Source organism: Girardinichthys multiradiatus, chromosome X, assembly GCF_021462225.1.
Source record: "Girardinichthys multiradiatus isolate DD_20200921_A chromosome X, DD_fGirMul_XY1, whole genome shotgun sequence".
NCBI classification, from domain to species: Eukaryota; Metazoa; Chordata; class Actinopteri; order Cyprinodontiformes; family Goodeidae; genus Girardinichthys; species Girardinichthys multiradiatus.
In genome coordinates, this window is record NC_061817.1 from 29,707,153 (window position 1) to 29,725,483 (window position 18,331).

At 40.7% G+C, this 18,331-nt stretch overlaps 1 protein-coding gene across 2 annotated transcripts; it reads left to right on the forward strand.

The window, feature by feature from the left end:
- The first annotated feature begins 1,050 nt into the window (after nucleotides 1-1,050).
- On the forward strand, nucleotides 1,051-11,471 carry LOC124863162 (ADP-ribosylation factor 1-like). 2 transcript variants are annotated; one of them, XM_047357425.1, is made up of 5 exons: nucleotides 1,051-1,203; nucleotides 7,599-7,753; nucleotides 7,847-7,957; nucleotides 8,085-8,209; nucleotides 9,429-11,471. In XM_047357425.1, exons 2-5 carry the CDS (start codon nucleotides 7,609-7,611, stop codon nucleotides 9,588-9,590), a joined length of 543 nt encoding a protein of 180 aa, XP_047213381.1. In that variant the 5' UTR covers nucleotides 1,051-1,203; nucleotides 7,599-7,608; the 3' UTR covers nucleotides 9,591-11,471. The 2 variants fall into 2 exon arrangements, with proteins under 2 accessions (XP_047213381.1, XP_047213382.1); XM_047357426.1 differs by lacking the exon at nucleotides 1,051-1,203 and adding an exon at nucleotides 6,320-7,092.
- The last annotated feature ends 6,860 nt before the right edge of the window (nucleotides 11,472-18,331 follow it).

Below are 18,331 nucleotides of genomic sequence, written 5' to 3' on the forward strand. Positions count from 1 at the left end.
TTGTTCAATTTGGTTCAAACATACCATGTGTTTTTTCATTACATAGTGGACATTATCCTTGCTAATGATGATAATAATACCATACATGGGTTGAAAGATTAAGATAACTGATATGAATTTGTCATATACATATACATTGCTTTTTAAAATTGGGAGAATTAAAGAATAGTCTAAACTTAGAGGAAAATAAAAATAGTTAGATCTCATAAACGAATTGAAAAGAATTACAAGTTTGTCAAAAATGAACAAAGTTAATCTTTTTTTTGTTCTAACTCTACCAAACATGTTTTTTTTAACCTACCACAGGTTGCCGTATATAACCTGACACACTTACAGTGTGTTATAGTTGCACGTGTAACAATATGTTGGCATTGGAATGAATAATACAAAAATTAAGTAAATATCCATCTATTTTCTTTACTTGCTTGCCCTTATGGGGTTGTAGGGAGGCTTGTGCCTATCTGCAGTAGTCAATTGCTGAATGGGATACACCCTGCACAGGTCCCCAGTCCATTAATGGGCCATACGCATACACTCAGATATAAGGGCAAATTAAAAATTACACAATTAACATACAACTTTTACTGAGGGAAGAAACTAAAGTACCTGGAGAGAATCCAAGCAAGCATCGGGAGAACATGTAAGCCCTGCCTGGGATTCGAAACAAGGAACTTCATGCTGCAAGACAACAGTATATAAATGCATCACTGTGGAGCCATGAAAGATAGATGATAGATAGACAGATGAATAAATAAATAGTCCTCAGATGCATCTGGTTTCCAAAATACTGGGTGTCCACAGACATCTTGTAACACATATAATTTCTACAGCGAGACAGATTGGTTCAATACATTAAAAAAGGGTATTTTACTCAGAGGACATCGGATGTCTGTTTACCAGATATAAACAGGCATCCAAAGAAATAAGAATACGCAGATATTAACTTCATAAAAACTACTGTAAAGACGTTCCACAATTTTAAGTATGCAGTGAAATATGAAGAAACCTACAACTAAACGTAGAAAGAAATTTGCATCAGTCCCGCTCCACACCTCTTGATGGCGCTAAAATTGTATTTTAATGTTTGGGTCTGCCGACAAATACATAGAAGAGGGAGATGAAGCGGGGGAGGACGACGACGACCGGAAATCGCCATTTTCCTGTTGAGCAGTAACAGAAGAAACATCGAGAAACGTCTGCAAGGTAAAACTGTCAAATACTTAAACACTCGCGGTTATTGAGCTATTTTCAATCAACCTACAGGTAAAGACATGCGGTTTTAAACGTTTTTAGGATAACGGCTGGTTTTATTAAGGCGTCGAAGCCAGACACTTCAAGTTCGTTAGCTCCTTCTTTAACTTCATCAGGAGTGAGTGGCTTGGTGTGTTTTTATACATAAATTTAACACTTGAATATCGCCTCGTTTCTGACAGTTTTTCGTGGATCCATCAGCTTCTGTTATATTTTTCTGAAGCTCATAAAGCTTTGGGCAGTTATCGGCTATGAATCATTGTAACCTAACAAGCTAACATTCGTTAACTGTCATTTTAACCGTAAATTTCTTAAAATATAGTCTAGCCTAAAGTTACAAGTGTACTACAAAAGTTGCAAAAGACAGTATTATATTTGTTACCTATGAATTTGGTTCCTTAGGTTTTTTTTTTAAGTTGAGTATTTAGTGTAATAATGTATGAATAAGTGAAGGCAAATTGATAATTTATTAAGTGCAGTTCCTCCCAAGTTTTAGCTTCAAACATCAGCTTGTTCATTGCATCCATACGTAAACCACAAGTTTACACCACAGTGAACATTTTCAAAACTATTTTAAAATGTGTTTCTCTAAAAGATAACTGTTTAAAAATGCATTAAATAAGCGCAGACAGAAATGGCAAATTTCTAAACAGCAACTGTGCCATTTTCCTTTGATTCTAAGACAGATGCCTTTCTTGAAACAGAAAGTGGTTCAGTCTCGATTGGACTAGGGGTTGGCATCTTATATTGTTAAACATTTCTTATCGTGATAAGAATTTTGATTTATCGTGACAACAATAAATTCTAATTATGGATGTTTTGGAAACTCCCAACAACTCACTAGATTGTCAGAATTATTGTTTACAAATCTCTCCACTATTTGTTCCATGAGTGCATCAGTAAATATTGTTAAATTCAAAAATATGATTAAATATATTGCAGTTACTGTGTGCAGTTTGGTGATAAAAATCACACTTCTTTATGTAACTGGTGTCCTGAAGAAGCGATTTTCAAATGGGTATGTTTTTCAAAAGCTTTTATTTGTGCTTATGGGGCTATGTAGTCATAGCCATACAGTCACCTAAAAAAAATACTGCAAATAAATAGTTTTTTTTTTTTTTTCACTTTTATCGTTATCACCATAAAATCACAGAATATCGTGATTAGATTTAAGTCCATGTTGCCCGCCCCTGTTTATGACACTCTAAACATTGCTTTTAGGATCTTTAAAAGTGTTTCTTTGTTTAAAGACTTTCTGGATGCTGCATCTTTGGCTGAACACATTTTTGTTAAATAAAAATGTTCGTTCGTTCGTTCGTCGTCTTCCGCTTATCCAGGACCGGGTCGCGGGGGCAGCAGACTCAGCAGAGACGCCCAGACGTCCCTCTCTCCAGACACCTCCTCCAGCTCCTCCAGGGGGAGCCCAAGGCGTTCCCTGGCCAGCCGAGAGACAAAGTCCCTCCAGCGTGTCCGGGGCCGTCCCCTGGGCCTCCTCCCGGTGGGACGTGCCTGGAACACCTCCCGAGGAAGGCGTCCAGGAGGCATCCGGTATAGATGCCCGAGCCACCTCAACTGGCTCCTCTCAATGTGGAGGAGCAACGGCTCTACTCCGAGCCCCTCCCGGATGGCCGAGCTCCTCACCCTATCTCTAAGGGAGTGCCAGGCCACCCTACGGAGGAAGCTCATTTCAGCCGCTTGTATCCGTGATCTCGTTCTTTCGGTCATGACCCAAAGTTCATGGCCATAGGTGAGGGTAGGAACGTAGACCGACCAGTAAATTGAGAGCTTTACTTTTCGGCTCAGCTCTCTCTTCACCACAATGGACCGGCATAGCGCCCCCATTACTGTGGCAGCCGCACCGATCCGTCTGTCGATCTCCCGCTCCATTCTTCCCTCACTCATGAACAAGACCCCGAGATACTTAAACTCCTCCACTTGAGGCAGGAACTCCCCTCCAACCTGAAGAGGACAAGCCACCCTTTTCCGGTCGAGTACCATGGCCTCGGACTTGGAGGAGCTGATCCTCATCCCAGCCGCTTCACACTCGGCTGCGAACCGCCACAGCGCATGCTGTAGGTCTTGGCTAGAGGGGGCCAGCAGGACCACGTCATCTGCAAAAAGAAGAGACGAAATCCACTGGTCCCCAAACCAGACCCCCTCCGGCCCTTCAGCTCGCTAGAGGGGTTTATTGGATTAGTAAAATAGTTTTTTTGTGCTACTGATTCATTTGGCTGCCAGTGTGACTGTACCTTTCATTCTAACCTTACATTTTGCAAACCTCAGGGCACTCTCATCTTGATTAGTGTTTTTTAACATAGATGAGTCAGGCCTGTTGCTTCTTAGAGCTTGCATGCTGTCCAACTCATTTTACAACTTAGGATGGTCAGCCTACTGTCTATCACATAGAAGTTCTTGCTTGCTATTGGCTTGAAGCCTACATTGGCTGACCAAATGAAACATACACTGCTCAAAAAAATAAAGGGAACGCACAAATAACACGTCCTAGATCTGAATGAATGAAATATTCTCATTGAATACTTTGTTCTGTACAAAGTTGAATGTGCTGACAACAAAATCACACAAAAATTATCAATGGAAATCAAATTTATTAATCAATGGAGGCCTGGATTTGGAGTCACACACAAAATTAAATTGGAAAAACACATTAGAGGCTGATCCAACTTTGATGTCGTGTCCTTAAAACAAGTCAAAATGAGGCTCAGTATTGTGTGTGACCTCCACGTGCCTCTATGACCTCCCTACAATGCCTGGGCATGCTCCTGATGATACGACGGATGGTCTCCTGAGGGATCTCCTCCCAGACCTGGACTACAACATCCACCAACTGCTGGACAGTCTGTGGTGCAACGTGACGTTGGTGGATGGAGCGAGACATGATGTCCCAGATGTGCTCAATCGGATTCAGGTCTGGGGAACGGGCGGGCCAGTCCATAGCTTCAATGTCTTCATCTTGCAGGAACTGCTGACACACTCCAGCCACATGAGGTCTAGTATTGTCCTGCATTAGGAGGAACCCAGGCCCAACCGCACCAGCATATGGTCTCACAAAGGGTCTGAGGATCTCATCTCGGTACCTAATGGTAGTCAGGCTACCTCTGGTGAGCACATGAAGGGCCATGCGGCCCTCCAAAGAAATGCCACCCCACACCATTACTGACCCCCTGCCAAACCGGTCATGCTAAAGGATGTTGCAGGCAGCAGATCGCTCTCCACGGTGTCTCCAGACTCTGTCATGTCTGTCACATGTACTCAGTGTGAACCTGCTTTCATCTATGAAGAGGACAGGGCGCCAGTGGCGAATTTGCCAATCCTGGTGGCCCACAGGGAGAGGCCGCGGGCTGGGGTGGGTTTGCTTGTTGCGCCCCAGTGCTTCTCCTGTTCCTCCTTACACAAAGATGGAGGTAGCGGTCCTGCTGCTGGGTTGTTGCCCTCCTACGGCCTCCTCCACGTCTCCTGGTGTAGTGGTCTGTCTCCTGGTAGCGCCTCCAGGCTCTGGACACTACGCTGACAGACACAGCAAACCTTCTTGCCACAGCTCGCATTGATGTGCCATCCTGGATGAGCTGCACTACCTGAGCCACTTGTGTGGGTTGTAGAGTCCGTCTCATGCTACCACGAGTGTGAAAGCACCATCAAAAGTGACCAAAACATCAGCCAGAAAGCATAGGTACCGAGAAGTGGTCTGTGGTCCCCACCTGCAGAACCACTCCTTTATTGAGTGTTTCTTGCTAATCACCAAAGATTTCCCCCTGTTGTCTATTTCATTTGAACAACAACTGTGAAACTGATTGTCAATCAGTGTTGCTTCCTATTTAGGGATGCACTGAAATGAGTATTTGGGCCAATATCAATATCCATTGTAATATTTCTGTTATAGCTGATGATCGATATTTACAGATATTAGATATACTTCCCTACTCTTTGGATGCAGTGAGAAAAACGGCCACATTGCTGCATTGCTTCTCTGCTTCAGTTTAAACACCCCACAATTCTGGGCTGCACTGCTATCTGTGTCAGATGCCAAAACAAAATACCACATGGCCAACCCCCCCGGCCCCCCATCCGATAGTAACAGACAAGAAATGTTGTCTGTTACTATCGGACGACTTTTATATATCGGTAAAATCTGATGTTAATGCAGATATATTGTGTGTCCTTAATATTAATAATTTTGCATGCTTTTAAAGAGCACAACAGGTTATGAAAACAAATGGTTTTTCTCTGAGACAGTGAGACTGAGCTGCTTCCAGTATAGTATAGATGGTATACTATCTATACTATATAGTATAGGTGTAGATTTGACCAATTTTGGATAAATACAGCTTTTGGGAGTTTTCAATTAATACTTGTATATACTTGTACTCGTACTTGTCGTCTTCCGCTTATCCGGGACCGGGTCGCGGGGGCAGCAGACTCAGCAGAGACGCCCAGACGTCCCTCTCTCCAGACACCTCCTCCAGCTCCTCCAGGGGGAGCCCAAGGCGTTCCCAGGCCAGCCGAGAGACATAGTCCCTCCAGCGTGTCCTGGGCCGCCCCCTGGGCCTCCTCCCGGTGGGACGTGCCTGGAACACCTCCCGAGGAAGGCGTCCAGGAGGCATCCGGTATAGATGCCCGAGCCACCTCAACTGGCTCCTCTTGATGTGGAGGAGCAGCGGCTCTACTCTGAGCCCCTCCTGGATGGCCGAGCTCCTCACCCTATCTCTAAGGGAGTGCCCGGCCACCCTACGGAGGAAGCTCATTTCAGCCGCTTGTATCCGGGATCTCGTTCTTTCGGTCATGACCCAAAGTTCATGGCCATAGGTGAGGGTAGGAACGTAGACCGACCGGTAAATTGAGAGCTTTGCTTTTCGGCTCAGTTCTCTCTTCACCACAACGGACCGGCATAGCGCCCCCATTACTGTGGCAGCCGCACCGATCCGTCTGTCGATTTCCCGCTCCATTCTTCCCCCACTCGTGAACAAGACCCCGAGATACTTAAACTCCTCCACTTGAGGCAGGAACTCCCCTCCAACCTGAAGAGGACTTGTAAATATGTTTTCACTTATTTATTTTCACATGTAACAAGAGATAGCTTAAAATCTTGCATTCTGTGTGATTTTTGTCTGTCTCGGTACAAAATTAAGTGTAGGTGTTAAAGTTGTGGTTTTATGGTTCTTCAAAATGTTCTCAATTATAAGTTCACTTTTGTACCTGGACACAGTTTGAGTTTTAAAAAGATCAAATTTTTCTGCCAAATATGAATTATTTCTGAGTCTTGACAATTCTAACCAGCTAATACAATTGGTAGCAGAATGTCACATCAAATCCTGTCTTTGGCAACCAGACTGGGGAGTATTTTTCTCTTTAATGAAACTGGAAACTCGGCGCTCATTCTAGGCTGTCTATAGGCAAAGCTGTGGCACGTTTTCAAGGAATGTGCTTCCATTGCCTTTGTGGTCCTTGTTACAAGAAACGTAACATGCAGCTGCACAAAGCAAGCTTAGGCATGCTTTCCCTTATTTGTCCACAAACTTTGTGTGTGTAACCTTCAAGTCACAGCAACATGTGGTATTTGTTTGGGCATGTAACAGTGATAGTGATGCAGCGCAGGTTTGAATTTAGAAAGCGCTTTTCCAGTCATACTAACTGCTCAAAACTCTTTAAACTAGATGCACATTCACCCAATCGCACATGTTTATACACTGATATGCAGATTGATAGGCAACTTGGGGACACGTGCCTTGCCCAGAGGCACATTGACATGTGATGGGGAAGCTGGAATCAATCCCACAACCTTCTGATTGCAAGACGACTACTCTAGCCACTGATGTGTCTTTATAGGTAATGCCTACGACATAATATACCGTTGCTCTGACTTGTAGAGCATAAGCAAAAAAATAATTTCAGTAATTTGATAAATTAAACATTTCTCATTTTATGCCACCTTCAGACTGAACACGGCAAAGCTCATTTATTAGCAAGTTAGTCCTTCAGTAGTTTCAAAGTCAACATTAAGTGGTTTACCAGAGGCATATGTATAACTGTGTTTTTCTTTTTTACTTTTCAAATAAAGGCTTTTTGGGCAAATTCTTTTCCTGTTTTGTTAAAAACGGGTGAACTACAAGGAAGTTGAGCGAATGACAGAAGTGTGTTTTTGCAGTTTCATTGATGCACAAAATAAATTCAGGAAGCAACAAGTAGACCATCTCTGAACTTCTATAAAAATACGAAACATGAATTTGGGTCAGAGGATGTTGTGTTTAGGTTTAAACTCTACAGATAGAAAGGACCTGTAAGGTTTTTGTTTAGTACCAGACTTCACACTTCAGTTGTGTGCATCCCTGCAGGTAAGCCAAGATGGGGAACCTTTCCAGTCTCTTTAGGGGACTGTTTGGGAAGAAAGAGATGCGGATTCTGATGGTAGGACTAGACGCCGCTGGTAAGACCACCATCCTGTACAAGCTCAAACTGGGAGAAATTGTTACCACTATTCCCACCATTGGTGAGTTTTTGCCTGCATCATTACAAGGTCTTTGTAATTTGACACCTACACCTGGCATTGGTTATGAATAGTTTTTTTCCGTTTTGTTCTAAGGTTTTAATGTTGAGACTGTAGAATTCAAGAACATCAGTTTTACGGTTTGGGATGTCGGTGGCCAGGACAAGATCAGACCACTCTGGAGGCATTATTTCCAGAACACACAAGGTGAGAAATGTGATGTTTCCACTCTGTCACCTAAGCATTAGTCCTCTTATTGCTAAATCTTCCTTTAAATTTGAAGATTTTTGTTTGCCTCCATCATATGAACCCTTTTGTCTTTTTGCTTTTTAAGGCCTTATCTTTGTAGTGGACAGTAACGACAGGGAGCGAGTGGGTGAAGCGAAGGAGGAACTCATGCGAATGCTGGCTGAAGATGAGCTGAGGGATGCCGTGCTGCTTGTGTTTGCTAATAAGCAGGTACGTTTCTAACCTGGTCATCCATAGAGGTTTGCTTCCTGATTACACTTCATACACGGACTCACTTTACAATGAAAATGTTGCGGGTAATGATTATTCTGGGGTGGTGATTAAGAGGTGCAAAACAATTAGACTAATTATGCACAGACCAATGGATAATGATTTTAGACTGGATGGGCAGATCAGTGCAGTAGTAAAATCCAGCTTTTTCCACCTGAGGCATTTGGCTAATATTAAAGGTTTTATGTTGAAAGATGATTTTGTTTTTAAACAGTTATCTATGCCTTTATTACAACTCTTTTGGATTACTGTAACATTGTACCTTGGAGTTTGTAAGTCATCCTTATCACGTCTTTTGTTGGTGCAAAGCGCTGGTGCATGGCTTTTAACTGGAACACTCAGGAGAGAGCATATTACTCCTGTTTTATCCTCTCTGTACTGGTTGCCATTCCATTTTACTTCATTTTAAAAATCTTTTATTTGTTTTTCAAGGCTTTAAATGGTCTTGCCCCTCCACACCTCTCTGAGCTATTGCACCTGCATTCCCCTTCTCGGTCACTCAGTTCAGCTGTTGCTGGAGGTGCTGAGGACTCGGCAAAAGCTCAGGGAAGATCTGGTTTTCGCCGTTACAGCTCCCAAACTTTGGAACGTTTTGCCGAAGCGAATGAAATAGCCTCTTCAGTAGCCATTTTTAAATCTGCTTTTAAGACCCACCACGTCTCCTTGGCGTTTGACTCGGTATAAGCTGTTGATTTTATTTTATTTGTTCCTGTTAATGCCTGATTTTTATTTTAGTTGCTACTTTTATTTGGGTTTTATTTTTATTTTTAATAATTTTAATTTTTTTAAACCTAATGTTTTGCTCATCTATTTTAATAATGTTTGTTGTTCCGCACTTTAGTTAGGACCTGCTGTTTTTACAGGGCTTTTCCAAGGAAGTTGGTTTGGCTTGCCACGTTATTAATCCGTTATGATAACAGGGTTTCATGTTGACTAGCTTATACAAAAATGCCAGTGAATTCAGTTGTGCAGAAATCTTTTGTCCTAGTCTAATCACATTTGACACTTGGTTCATCACATGCTTCCACTTCTCTCTGTTCACTTCTGGTTGCAATAAATCCAACCTAAATTTAAAAATTAGCCCTTAAACCCACTTGTGAAAATCTGATCCTGTTGTCTGTGTATGTTTGTTTTTATGTTCTCTTTTTTTACTTTCTAGGACCTGCCGAACGCCATGAATGCAGCTGAGATCACTGACAAGCTGAGCCTTCACTCGCTCCGTCACCGTAACTGGTATATCCAGGCCACATGCGCCACTAGTGGAGATGGGCTGTACGAGGGTCTGGACTGGCTTTCAAGCCAGCTGAGGAACGTAAAGTGATCAACGTCTGCATCTGTCAGCTCTGCCTGCAGTGTTCGTGGGAGGCTGCACTGGGTTTAGATGTACTTCTTTACTCTCCATTTTCCCTGGTTTCCTTTAAATTTTATTTTGGAGCTTTGGCCAGTGCGCCCCAACATCAGTGTACTGTATGTATGTGTTTGTATAAGTATTTTTGAATGAATGAATGTGTTCGTGCGAGCTAAGTGGGAGCAGTCCTGCTGTGCCTTGAACACAGTTAGCTCTCAGTCACCTTTCATTCCTCCAGTGCCAGCACACCCACAGGCTGCTGGTATTCGCAAAGGTAAAAGCAACGCACGATGCTGAGTGCTCTGTCCTCTTAAAAGAATGTCTACAAAAAAAAAAACCAAATGGGTACAGCTCAGTCTTTACATTTGCTGGGACACAAGAGGCGTTTAATATCAGTTTTCCTCACACAGATGCACTCTATAACATCTGACAACCTGGAACAGTTGAGGTTGACAACGAATTTTAAGTGTTGTTATGGTTTTACGATCAAATAGATAAAGCACCTTTAGTTTTACCTTTTATCTGATTATACTGCGGATTCCTAGTGATCAGAATGTAATTGTACTCAAGGTCAATTTATGTGGAAATATTCCAGTGGTGGTAACTTCTTCCATTCAGTTCAGTCACGGGTCTGAATTTAAATATTGCTTTGGACATCATTTGTCTTTAGAATAAATCTTATTGGTTGTCCTGTGTAAATGATCGAAGTGTCCACTGAGACTGGATCTGGTAACGGCAATAAATGTTGCAGCGCATGTTTACAAATATGGAGGAGTGTTAACTATTGCATGGTTTGTATTCTTGAGCCCAGCGTGGGTTTCAGCTCCACAGAGCCAACTGCTATGACAACTTGCTCCCACTCTGGCTTTTTATTTAGAAGTAGACTTCATTTGCTCTTGTAAGTACAGTAGTTTATTGTTTGGGTTCTGCTGTTTTTAACTATTCTATTATTGTTGTTGTTTATCTGTGTTATGGCCAGGTTTATCTTAGTCTGAGCTGAAAGGTGTGCTGTCCTCTTGAGTAAAATCCTCTTGGGACCACGTTGGTTGCAGAAAGGTCTCATTGTATTCTGTTTTGGATTTTTCTGCAGCAGGTTGTTTGCAAGTTCCTTTTCTTAAGTTTTTTGTTACAGCTGTGTTTGATGGTACATGTTAAATCAGCCTTACAAATATATATTTAGTGCTTCAGGCTTCTTGCTTCAGGGCAGAGTATTTCCTCTGTTTATTTACAAGAAGCGGTTTGATCATATTTTACAACCACATCAGCTTGCACAATACAGACTTGTGTGATGACAGCTGTTTATCTCTCAGCCATGGTAATGAACTCGCAGGCAGTAACAATCTCCATCGCTCTACACCAGCAGATAGTTGAATGTGCAAGTTAGTTTAACCCGAGTAGTCGCACCTATTTTCCCCTAAGTCTTCTGCTATGAGAAATAAAACCAACCTTGAACAGTACACACTGAGTGAGGATGACTGCACAGTTATGTTACACTGACCTCAGAAGGGAGCTTCAGGTTCTCTTTTTTTTTTTTCTACAACTGGACATTTAGATTTTTGCGTTTATTTTAAAGTGTGATGAAATGAAAAATCTTTGTACTTATCTCACATTATATCTTACAACGGTTTAGTCAAGTTGAAACAATAGATGGAAATAAATTGTATTAAAGTATTTTAAATTGATGTCTTTTATCATCCTTTTGGTCAGATGTGAAGCTTTAATTTGCAGTATCATTTCTGTACGAAAGACTTGTATTCATATATTTCTTTCTCTCATTTTTATGCTTTTTAAAAAAAAAAAACTTGTCCTGTAACACCGGATAAATGCACTATAATAAAGAGAATCTCTATTGTACACTTTTTGTGGTCTCATTTATATAATTAAAAGATTAATGTATTGGAGAATTATTTCTTCATAGAAATATTAACAAAAGAATTTGTCACACTTGTCAGAAATGTTGGCATTTATTTTCCTAAATTTTAAATTCCTAAATCCATAAAATTAAATACGCCTGCAATTCCCCACTGTTGTCGCTAGAGGGCAGACTAATATTTAAAATACTTTATTCATGGTGATAAATGTCTAAAACTAGTAGAACATGTTCTACCTTCAATGTAAAACTGTTTTTTGCAACTAGTGGCCTTTTATTTTTACAGTGAACTGACAAGAAAGGTATGAAAGACATAAGGAAGGTCAACGGGCCTGGACTAAAGTCGTGTGTTTTACTCCTGCGTTTTAGCGCGGCGACCCAACGAAAAACGGAAGAGTGAAGTCGTTCGCACGTCAGAGTAGTTAGCATATATTGCACTTGTCAATTCTGTAATTACAGTAATCCCTAAAGGTTTGGACATTTTGTACAGTTTTGGGCGAGAAATCCAGTTAATGGGGAAGGACATTTTCTGAACCCCCAGTAATTGGAGGCCAGTCTATGGAGTGCTCTGTATTAAGACTGTTTACTGACAGAAATCATCGGTTAAAATGAGACTGAATTTCTAACACTCCCACAACCAGCACACCTCACTTCAACCTCCGTTTCTGCATCGTCTGAAATTCATGTGGCTTAACTCCCCACAGAGTTGTTACCTTGGCAACAGCACCCTATGTATTTATAGGGAGTAAGTGAGCACACGTTAAGGAGTGCAAGGGACCAGACATGGACCATGATGTGTCTTTTTATTTAGCTTTAAGATCACAAGCCGGAGTGGAAGCTTAGTAAGACCATAAACTTTTAATTTGACATATGGCTTCCTAATTAGGAAGACTAGTATGACCAGATCTCAGCAGCAATAATTTCTCGCCTTGTATTAGCAGCTGTTGCCTTCACTCCAGAAAACACAAGATACTTCATGACCCAATTGTTGTTTTTGTTATTTGCTAGGTAATGGAATCTGAGTTGAGGTCATTTTCTTCTGTCTCTCCAATACATCAGAGTCTGTTTCATTTGTCATTATTCCATTTTTTCCTGACATATTCTTTCTCTTGCTCTCCGTTGTACTGTTGTCAAATGTAGCTGAAATGAGCAAAAAACAAAAACGCATAGTCACACACAGCAATGCACTTGGCCTTTAACAGGCACTCTGCTTCCACTAAATCTCATTCAAAAGTGTGATATCATGCTCTTTAGTTTTATGGCATAATAACCCCTGTACCTTTGTATTAAATACATTTTAGTATTTCTTTGTAACACATTTTTACTTCTCTGTGACCTCTGGTTCTGATGAGCAACCAATGTACTTTGGCAATGAAAGGTGAATTTGTTTTGCGGTTTCTGAAATACTTTACATGTATACAGTTAAATGTGAAAATGTTTTTTTATTTTAGTAACTTAATAAAAAAATGAAACAGATATATTTCAAGTGCTTTTTCAGCTGTTTTTGGTAATTATGGTTTACAATAAAGCTATTTAAAACTCAAAGTTCAGTTTCTCTGACATTATAAGAAGGAGGTTCAACACAGAAATGTTTCTCTACTCAATTATATACCCATGTGCTGTACAGTTTATTGCTTAATACTCAGTTAAAGCTCCTTTTGCAGGTATTTTTGCATCAATGCAGCAAGGCGGTGATCAACCTGTGGCTCTGCTGAGGTGTTAAAGAAGCCCAGGTTGCTTTAATAGCAGCCTTCAGCTTGTCTGCATTGTTGGCTGTGGCTTCATTTATCTTCCTGTTGGCCATAGACCAAAGGGTCCGGCCAGTTTGTTGGTCAGTCCAGCACAGTCACACCATGTTCATGAAAGCAGGTAATACTTTTTGGCATTGTGGGCAGGCCTTCTGGAAATCAATATCCCCACAAAGCTTTTTATTTCATATAATTTTTTAATTAATTTGAATTGAGTACGTGAGTTTGGGATCACCATATATGGAACACTACAACATATATAACTTCTTTTTTATTTTTTTGTTTTTTAGGCACTAGCAACCTTTATTGTTCACATTTTCCGAACGTAGGTAGACAGAAAATAATGTGGAGAGAGAGGGGGATGCATTAAACGTTGACGGGCCTGGAGTCGAACCCGTGACAGCCTGCATCGAGGAGTAAGAGCTCTGTAAATTGGTCGCTTGCTTAGCCCCTCTACGCCACCAGTAATAGGCACTGGTTTACAAACATTTCAAAGCTGCAGTTATCCCTGTTGCTTATTTTTTACCACACTTTTTCCTTCCACTTAACAGCGATCTCTGAATAGCCATCTTCTTTGGCATTGACCTTTTCTTTTTCTTTAGTCAGGTGACTGTCTGCTGAACATTGGGCAGCAGTCCTCCCCGATCCAGCCCATCAGTGTGTCGACCAGAACATGGCCATAACATAACAATTCTGCATTTAAAATAATTTTTGTCATCATTTTAGAGAAAGTGAATATTACTTTGTGTGTAATAATACTAAATAGCATATGACTTTCACTTTTTGAATAAAATTACTAAAATAAACTGTTTAATGATATTTAAATTTAATGAGAGGCCCCTGTATATTCATCAGCTTCCTGAAAAATAAGTTAGGTTTTACTTGTTAAGCATCAATAGCTTAAGTCCTTTTAGAAAAGCCAACATGTGACTCAATGATTACATATTGGTAAATCCATAACAAAAGAAGCAGACTGTTTTTAAACATGTGGACAAGTTGGAAATGTTATTTTTCCTTTTAACTTATTCAGTGGTTTAATTTTAGGATGTATTTAAACTCAAATAGGTTAAATTCGGCAGTGTTTTATACAAATTGTTTTTTCAACCAAGATGGCGCCGACGATGGCAGCCTCGGAGCTTCGCTCTCTCTTTGTGTAAATCAACTTGCTCCAATCTTCACAAGGATCTTCAACAAATCACTGGAGAAATGTGAGGTCCCCTCCAGCCTCAAACGATCCACCATCATCCCAGTGCCCAAGAAACCCACCATCCTAGGATGAAATGACTACAGGCCTGTAGCCCTGACGTCTGTGGTCATGAAATCCTTTGAGCGGCTGGTGTTGAAGCATCTGAAAGACATCACAGGCCCCCTGCTGGACCCCCTGCAGTTTGCTTACCGAGCAAACAGGTCGGCAGATGATGCTGTTAACTTAGGTCTACACTTCATCCTGCAACACCTCGACCACCCAGGGACCTACGCCAGGATCCTGTTTGTAGACTTCAGCTCGGCCTTCAACACCATCATACCAGACATCCTCCACCAGAAGCTCACCCAGCTCAACGTCCCAGCCTCCACCTGTCAGTGGATCAACAGCTTCCTGACCGACCGCCAGCAGCAGGTGAGACTGGGGAGCATCTTCTCCCGAACCAGATCAATAAGTACTGGTGCCCCCCAGGGGTGTGTTCTATCCCCACTCCTCTTCTCTCTGTACACAAATGACTGCACCTCATCGGACTCGTCCGTGAAACTCCTTAAGTTTGCAGACGACACCACTGTTATTGGTCTGATCCAGGACGGTGATGAGTCTGCATACAGACAGCAGGTGGATCGGCTGGTACACTGGTGCGGTCAGAACTACCTTGAAGTCAATCCACTCAAGACTGTGGAAATGGTGGTGGACTTTGGGAGAACACCACCCCCCTCACCATCCTCAACAACACTGTATCGGCCGTGGACCACTTCAGGTTCTTAGGAACCACCATCTCTGAGGACCTGAGATGGTCTTCGCACATAGACACTGTTCGAAGGAAGGCCCAGCAGAGACTGTACTTCCTGAGGCAACTCAAGAAGTTCAACCTTCCACAGGAGCTGTTGGTCATCTTCTACATTGCCATCATTCAATCTGTCCTGTCTTCATCCATCTCAGTGTGGTTTGGCTCATTCACAAAACAGGACAGGTCCAGACTGCAACAAATAATCAGGACTGCAGAGAGAATAATCAGGGCTGACCTTCCCTCCATCCAGGACTTATACAGGTCTAGGGTCAGGAAAAGAGCTGCTAAAATCTCTGCAGACCCCACACACCCTGCACATAAACCGTTTAGAGCTTTACCTTCAGGGCGCCGCTACAGAGCACTGTTCACTAAAACCAGCCGCCACAGAGACAGTTTCTTCCCCCAGGCTGTTTCTCTGTTGAACATTCAATAGAGAACAAAACAACAACATACAGATGTTGCAAATGCAACTTTTTATTATATATGTGTATATTTTACATTGTAAATTTGTATATTCTGTAATACAAAAACAAAACCAAAGAGCAAAGTGTACCGGAGTCTAATTCCTTGTTTATTGTACGAACTTGGCAATAAAGCTGATTCTGATTCTGAAATTGTTAGGAAATACTTTTTTCTTCACCTTCTCAGTGAAATTTAATGACTAATACCCATCAGATTGATATTCCATCCCTAAGTGGGGGTTTCAACATTATTTATGAACCTGCCAGATTAAACAACCTAAAAAGCAATCATTCTACTTCTCAGCTGATTGTTAAAATAAAATAGTGTTCAAACAACCTGTTGTAGTTTGCAACAAACTAATCAGTCACAGACTCGGTCTATCTGCATATTTCGATCTTTATTTTAAATGGATGACTTTTACATGCAATAACCTGTGTTTGCATCATTGTAGTAATAGTCTTTTTATTGACATGTAAAATCTATAAACCTTTTCCACCACCAGTGACCTCCCCCCAGGGGAGACCTGTGTGGTAGCATTATTTTCATTGATCTGATTCACTGAAAGGATGCTTAAAATCAATTGTAAAGGGCAGGAAAAAAGTGTATTTGTTTTAAGCTGTAGATGGCTGCTCTGCCTTTATCTTTATCTTTATCCCTATGTTTTGATATAAAAGCTAAATCTTTATTTCCAGTATGGGATAGTGTATATAACATTGTTGGTCACTCTTATTTTCTGGCACAATGAAGTCACAGAAGGTGCACAGCAGTGAGCTTGCAGCTCAGGCAGTATTTGAAATCCTGACCATACAACCCACACACACATGTCAAAGTAAACAGAGTTCACCAGTGACTAAACTGCATGATGTTAAAAGACTGGTCATTTCTGGAGTTTCACATTGCCATGGAAACACACGATTCAGCAGCTTCATCAGCTTTGGATTAAGTCTGAGGGCAAAAAAGCCTCTGTTTCATGCAAATTGACAAATTAAAATAAAGAACAAGTTGGAGAATTTTGCTTTGAATAAAGATTTGTTCAACTTTGCTGACAGCTGCATGATTTAAAAAAAAGGAAGTAGTTTGGTGTTTTTTTTTAAAATCTTTCTGCTACTACAAAAATTATAGAATGCTCCTTTAGAAAAGCAGCCATTCAGTGATAATCTTGTTTTGATAATAATCTCACACATTAAAAATTGCTATAACTTTTTGAGCAATGTGTTTCCTTTTCTTAATTCCCTTGCCATCCTTAATGGCACAGTGACAGTTATTTTAAATCTTTTAATCACTAAACAAGTTTAAATGGGTAGCTGCCTTCTTGGTGCAGTTTCCTGACGTATGAAGGTAACCTTCACTGGGGGCGTTTTTAGAGTCTTGAAACATTGGCGGCTTTAGCCCAGACCCAAAATATTTTAATTTTCATAAGACAGCTGCCGAGTTTCTAAGTCATTTAAAGTAAAAATAGCATAGGACATGTTGTCCCAGTTCTCTGTCTAGGCCGGGTTTTGATTGAATGTAAATTATTTTGACTCAAACAAAGAAGGTTTACAATAATTTTACTTGGTTTTTATTTTTTGTTAGAAGCTGGATGAAGGAGAAACATTTTGCTGAAGCAGATAATGACACATTTTGTAGTATTTAGAAAAAAAAAACTACTAAAAATTTTTGCTGACAAAATGTGTTCTTAAACACAGAGATATTTACTATGGGCCACATAAATGTGCTTCTTTTACTCATCTATGTAAATGACCTTTTTAAACGTTACGCTCTCATCCAAATGTTTCACTCCTGAGGCTCCATGGTCTTCTGACATTTCAAAAAGGGAAACTGGTATAAAGTTGATTTATTTAAAACTTAGTCAAATGGTAAGATCCTAATAACAAATTTATTTAATATAATTATGCTGAGAGCTTTCCAAACATTTCATTAAAATTGTTCCTTCTTTCATGAACATGTTCTGTTTTACTGCCATCTTTTCAGCCCTTCATTCCACTTATGAAGAAATTTGGCCACCCAAAAAATAATAAATGAAACATTTACAGCACAGTCTGTTGTTCTCCACTGACCATGTGTGCCACAAGTTAAGTTCCAACTATTAAACAGTTTCTGAGAGAAATGGGTGTTAAGTTGAGGTGTTTGAAACATAACATAGAGCCTCATCCTGGACCTTTCTTGGACTGTCATCTTTTGTTCTGTTATTAAAGTAAACCTGTTCGAGGAGCTCAGTGCAACTTTTCGGGTAATTATCAATGAAGACAAATTACGTGATTATGTAATTGACAAATTACATTTCAAATTTGTTCCAACGCCAGCTTTAAACGTGATTTCAAACCAAATATTTGGGGATTTCCGTATTTGGGTAAGTAATTAACTGGTCGTTAATCAGCAAGCGGCTGTGTGGGGATGGGACAAGAGGAGAGGTAGGCATATAAATTAATGACACTGTTTATTTAAAAAAAGGAAAAAAGAAAATATGACAGACTTATGTACTCTAAAATAAAATAGGTTTAGCTTAGTCCAGCTTAGTTGATGTACGTATTTTAGGGCAGTTGCTTAATAATTTTCAATGCTAGTTTATGAATACAGCTCACTCCAAATGTATTTCCACAGGAACTGGTGGTGTAAGTGAATACTACAGAAGCCATG

Coding starts and splice junctions, on each gene's coding strand:
- LOC124863162 (XM_047357425.1), top strand. CDS start 7,609: ATGGGGAACCTTTCCAGTCTCTTTAGGGGACTGTTTGGGAAGAAAGAG. Junction 7,754..7,846: donor TACCACTATTCCCACCATTG/GTGAGTTTTTGC, acceptor TTTTGTTCTAAG/GTTTTAATGTTGAGACTGTA. Junction 8,210..9,428: donor TTGTGTTTGCTAATAAGCAG/GTACGTTTCTAA, acceptor TTTACTTTCTAG/GACCTGCCGAACGCCATGAA.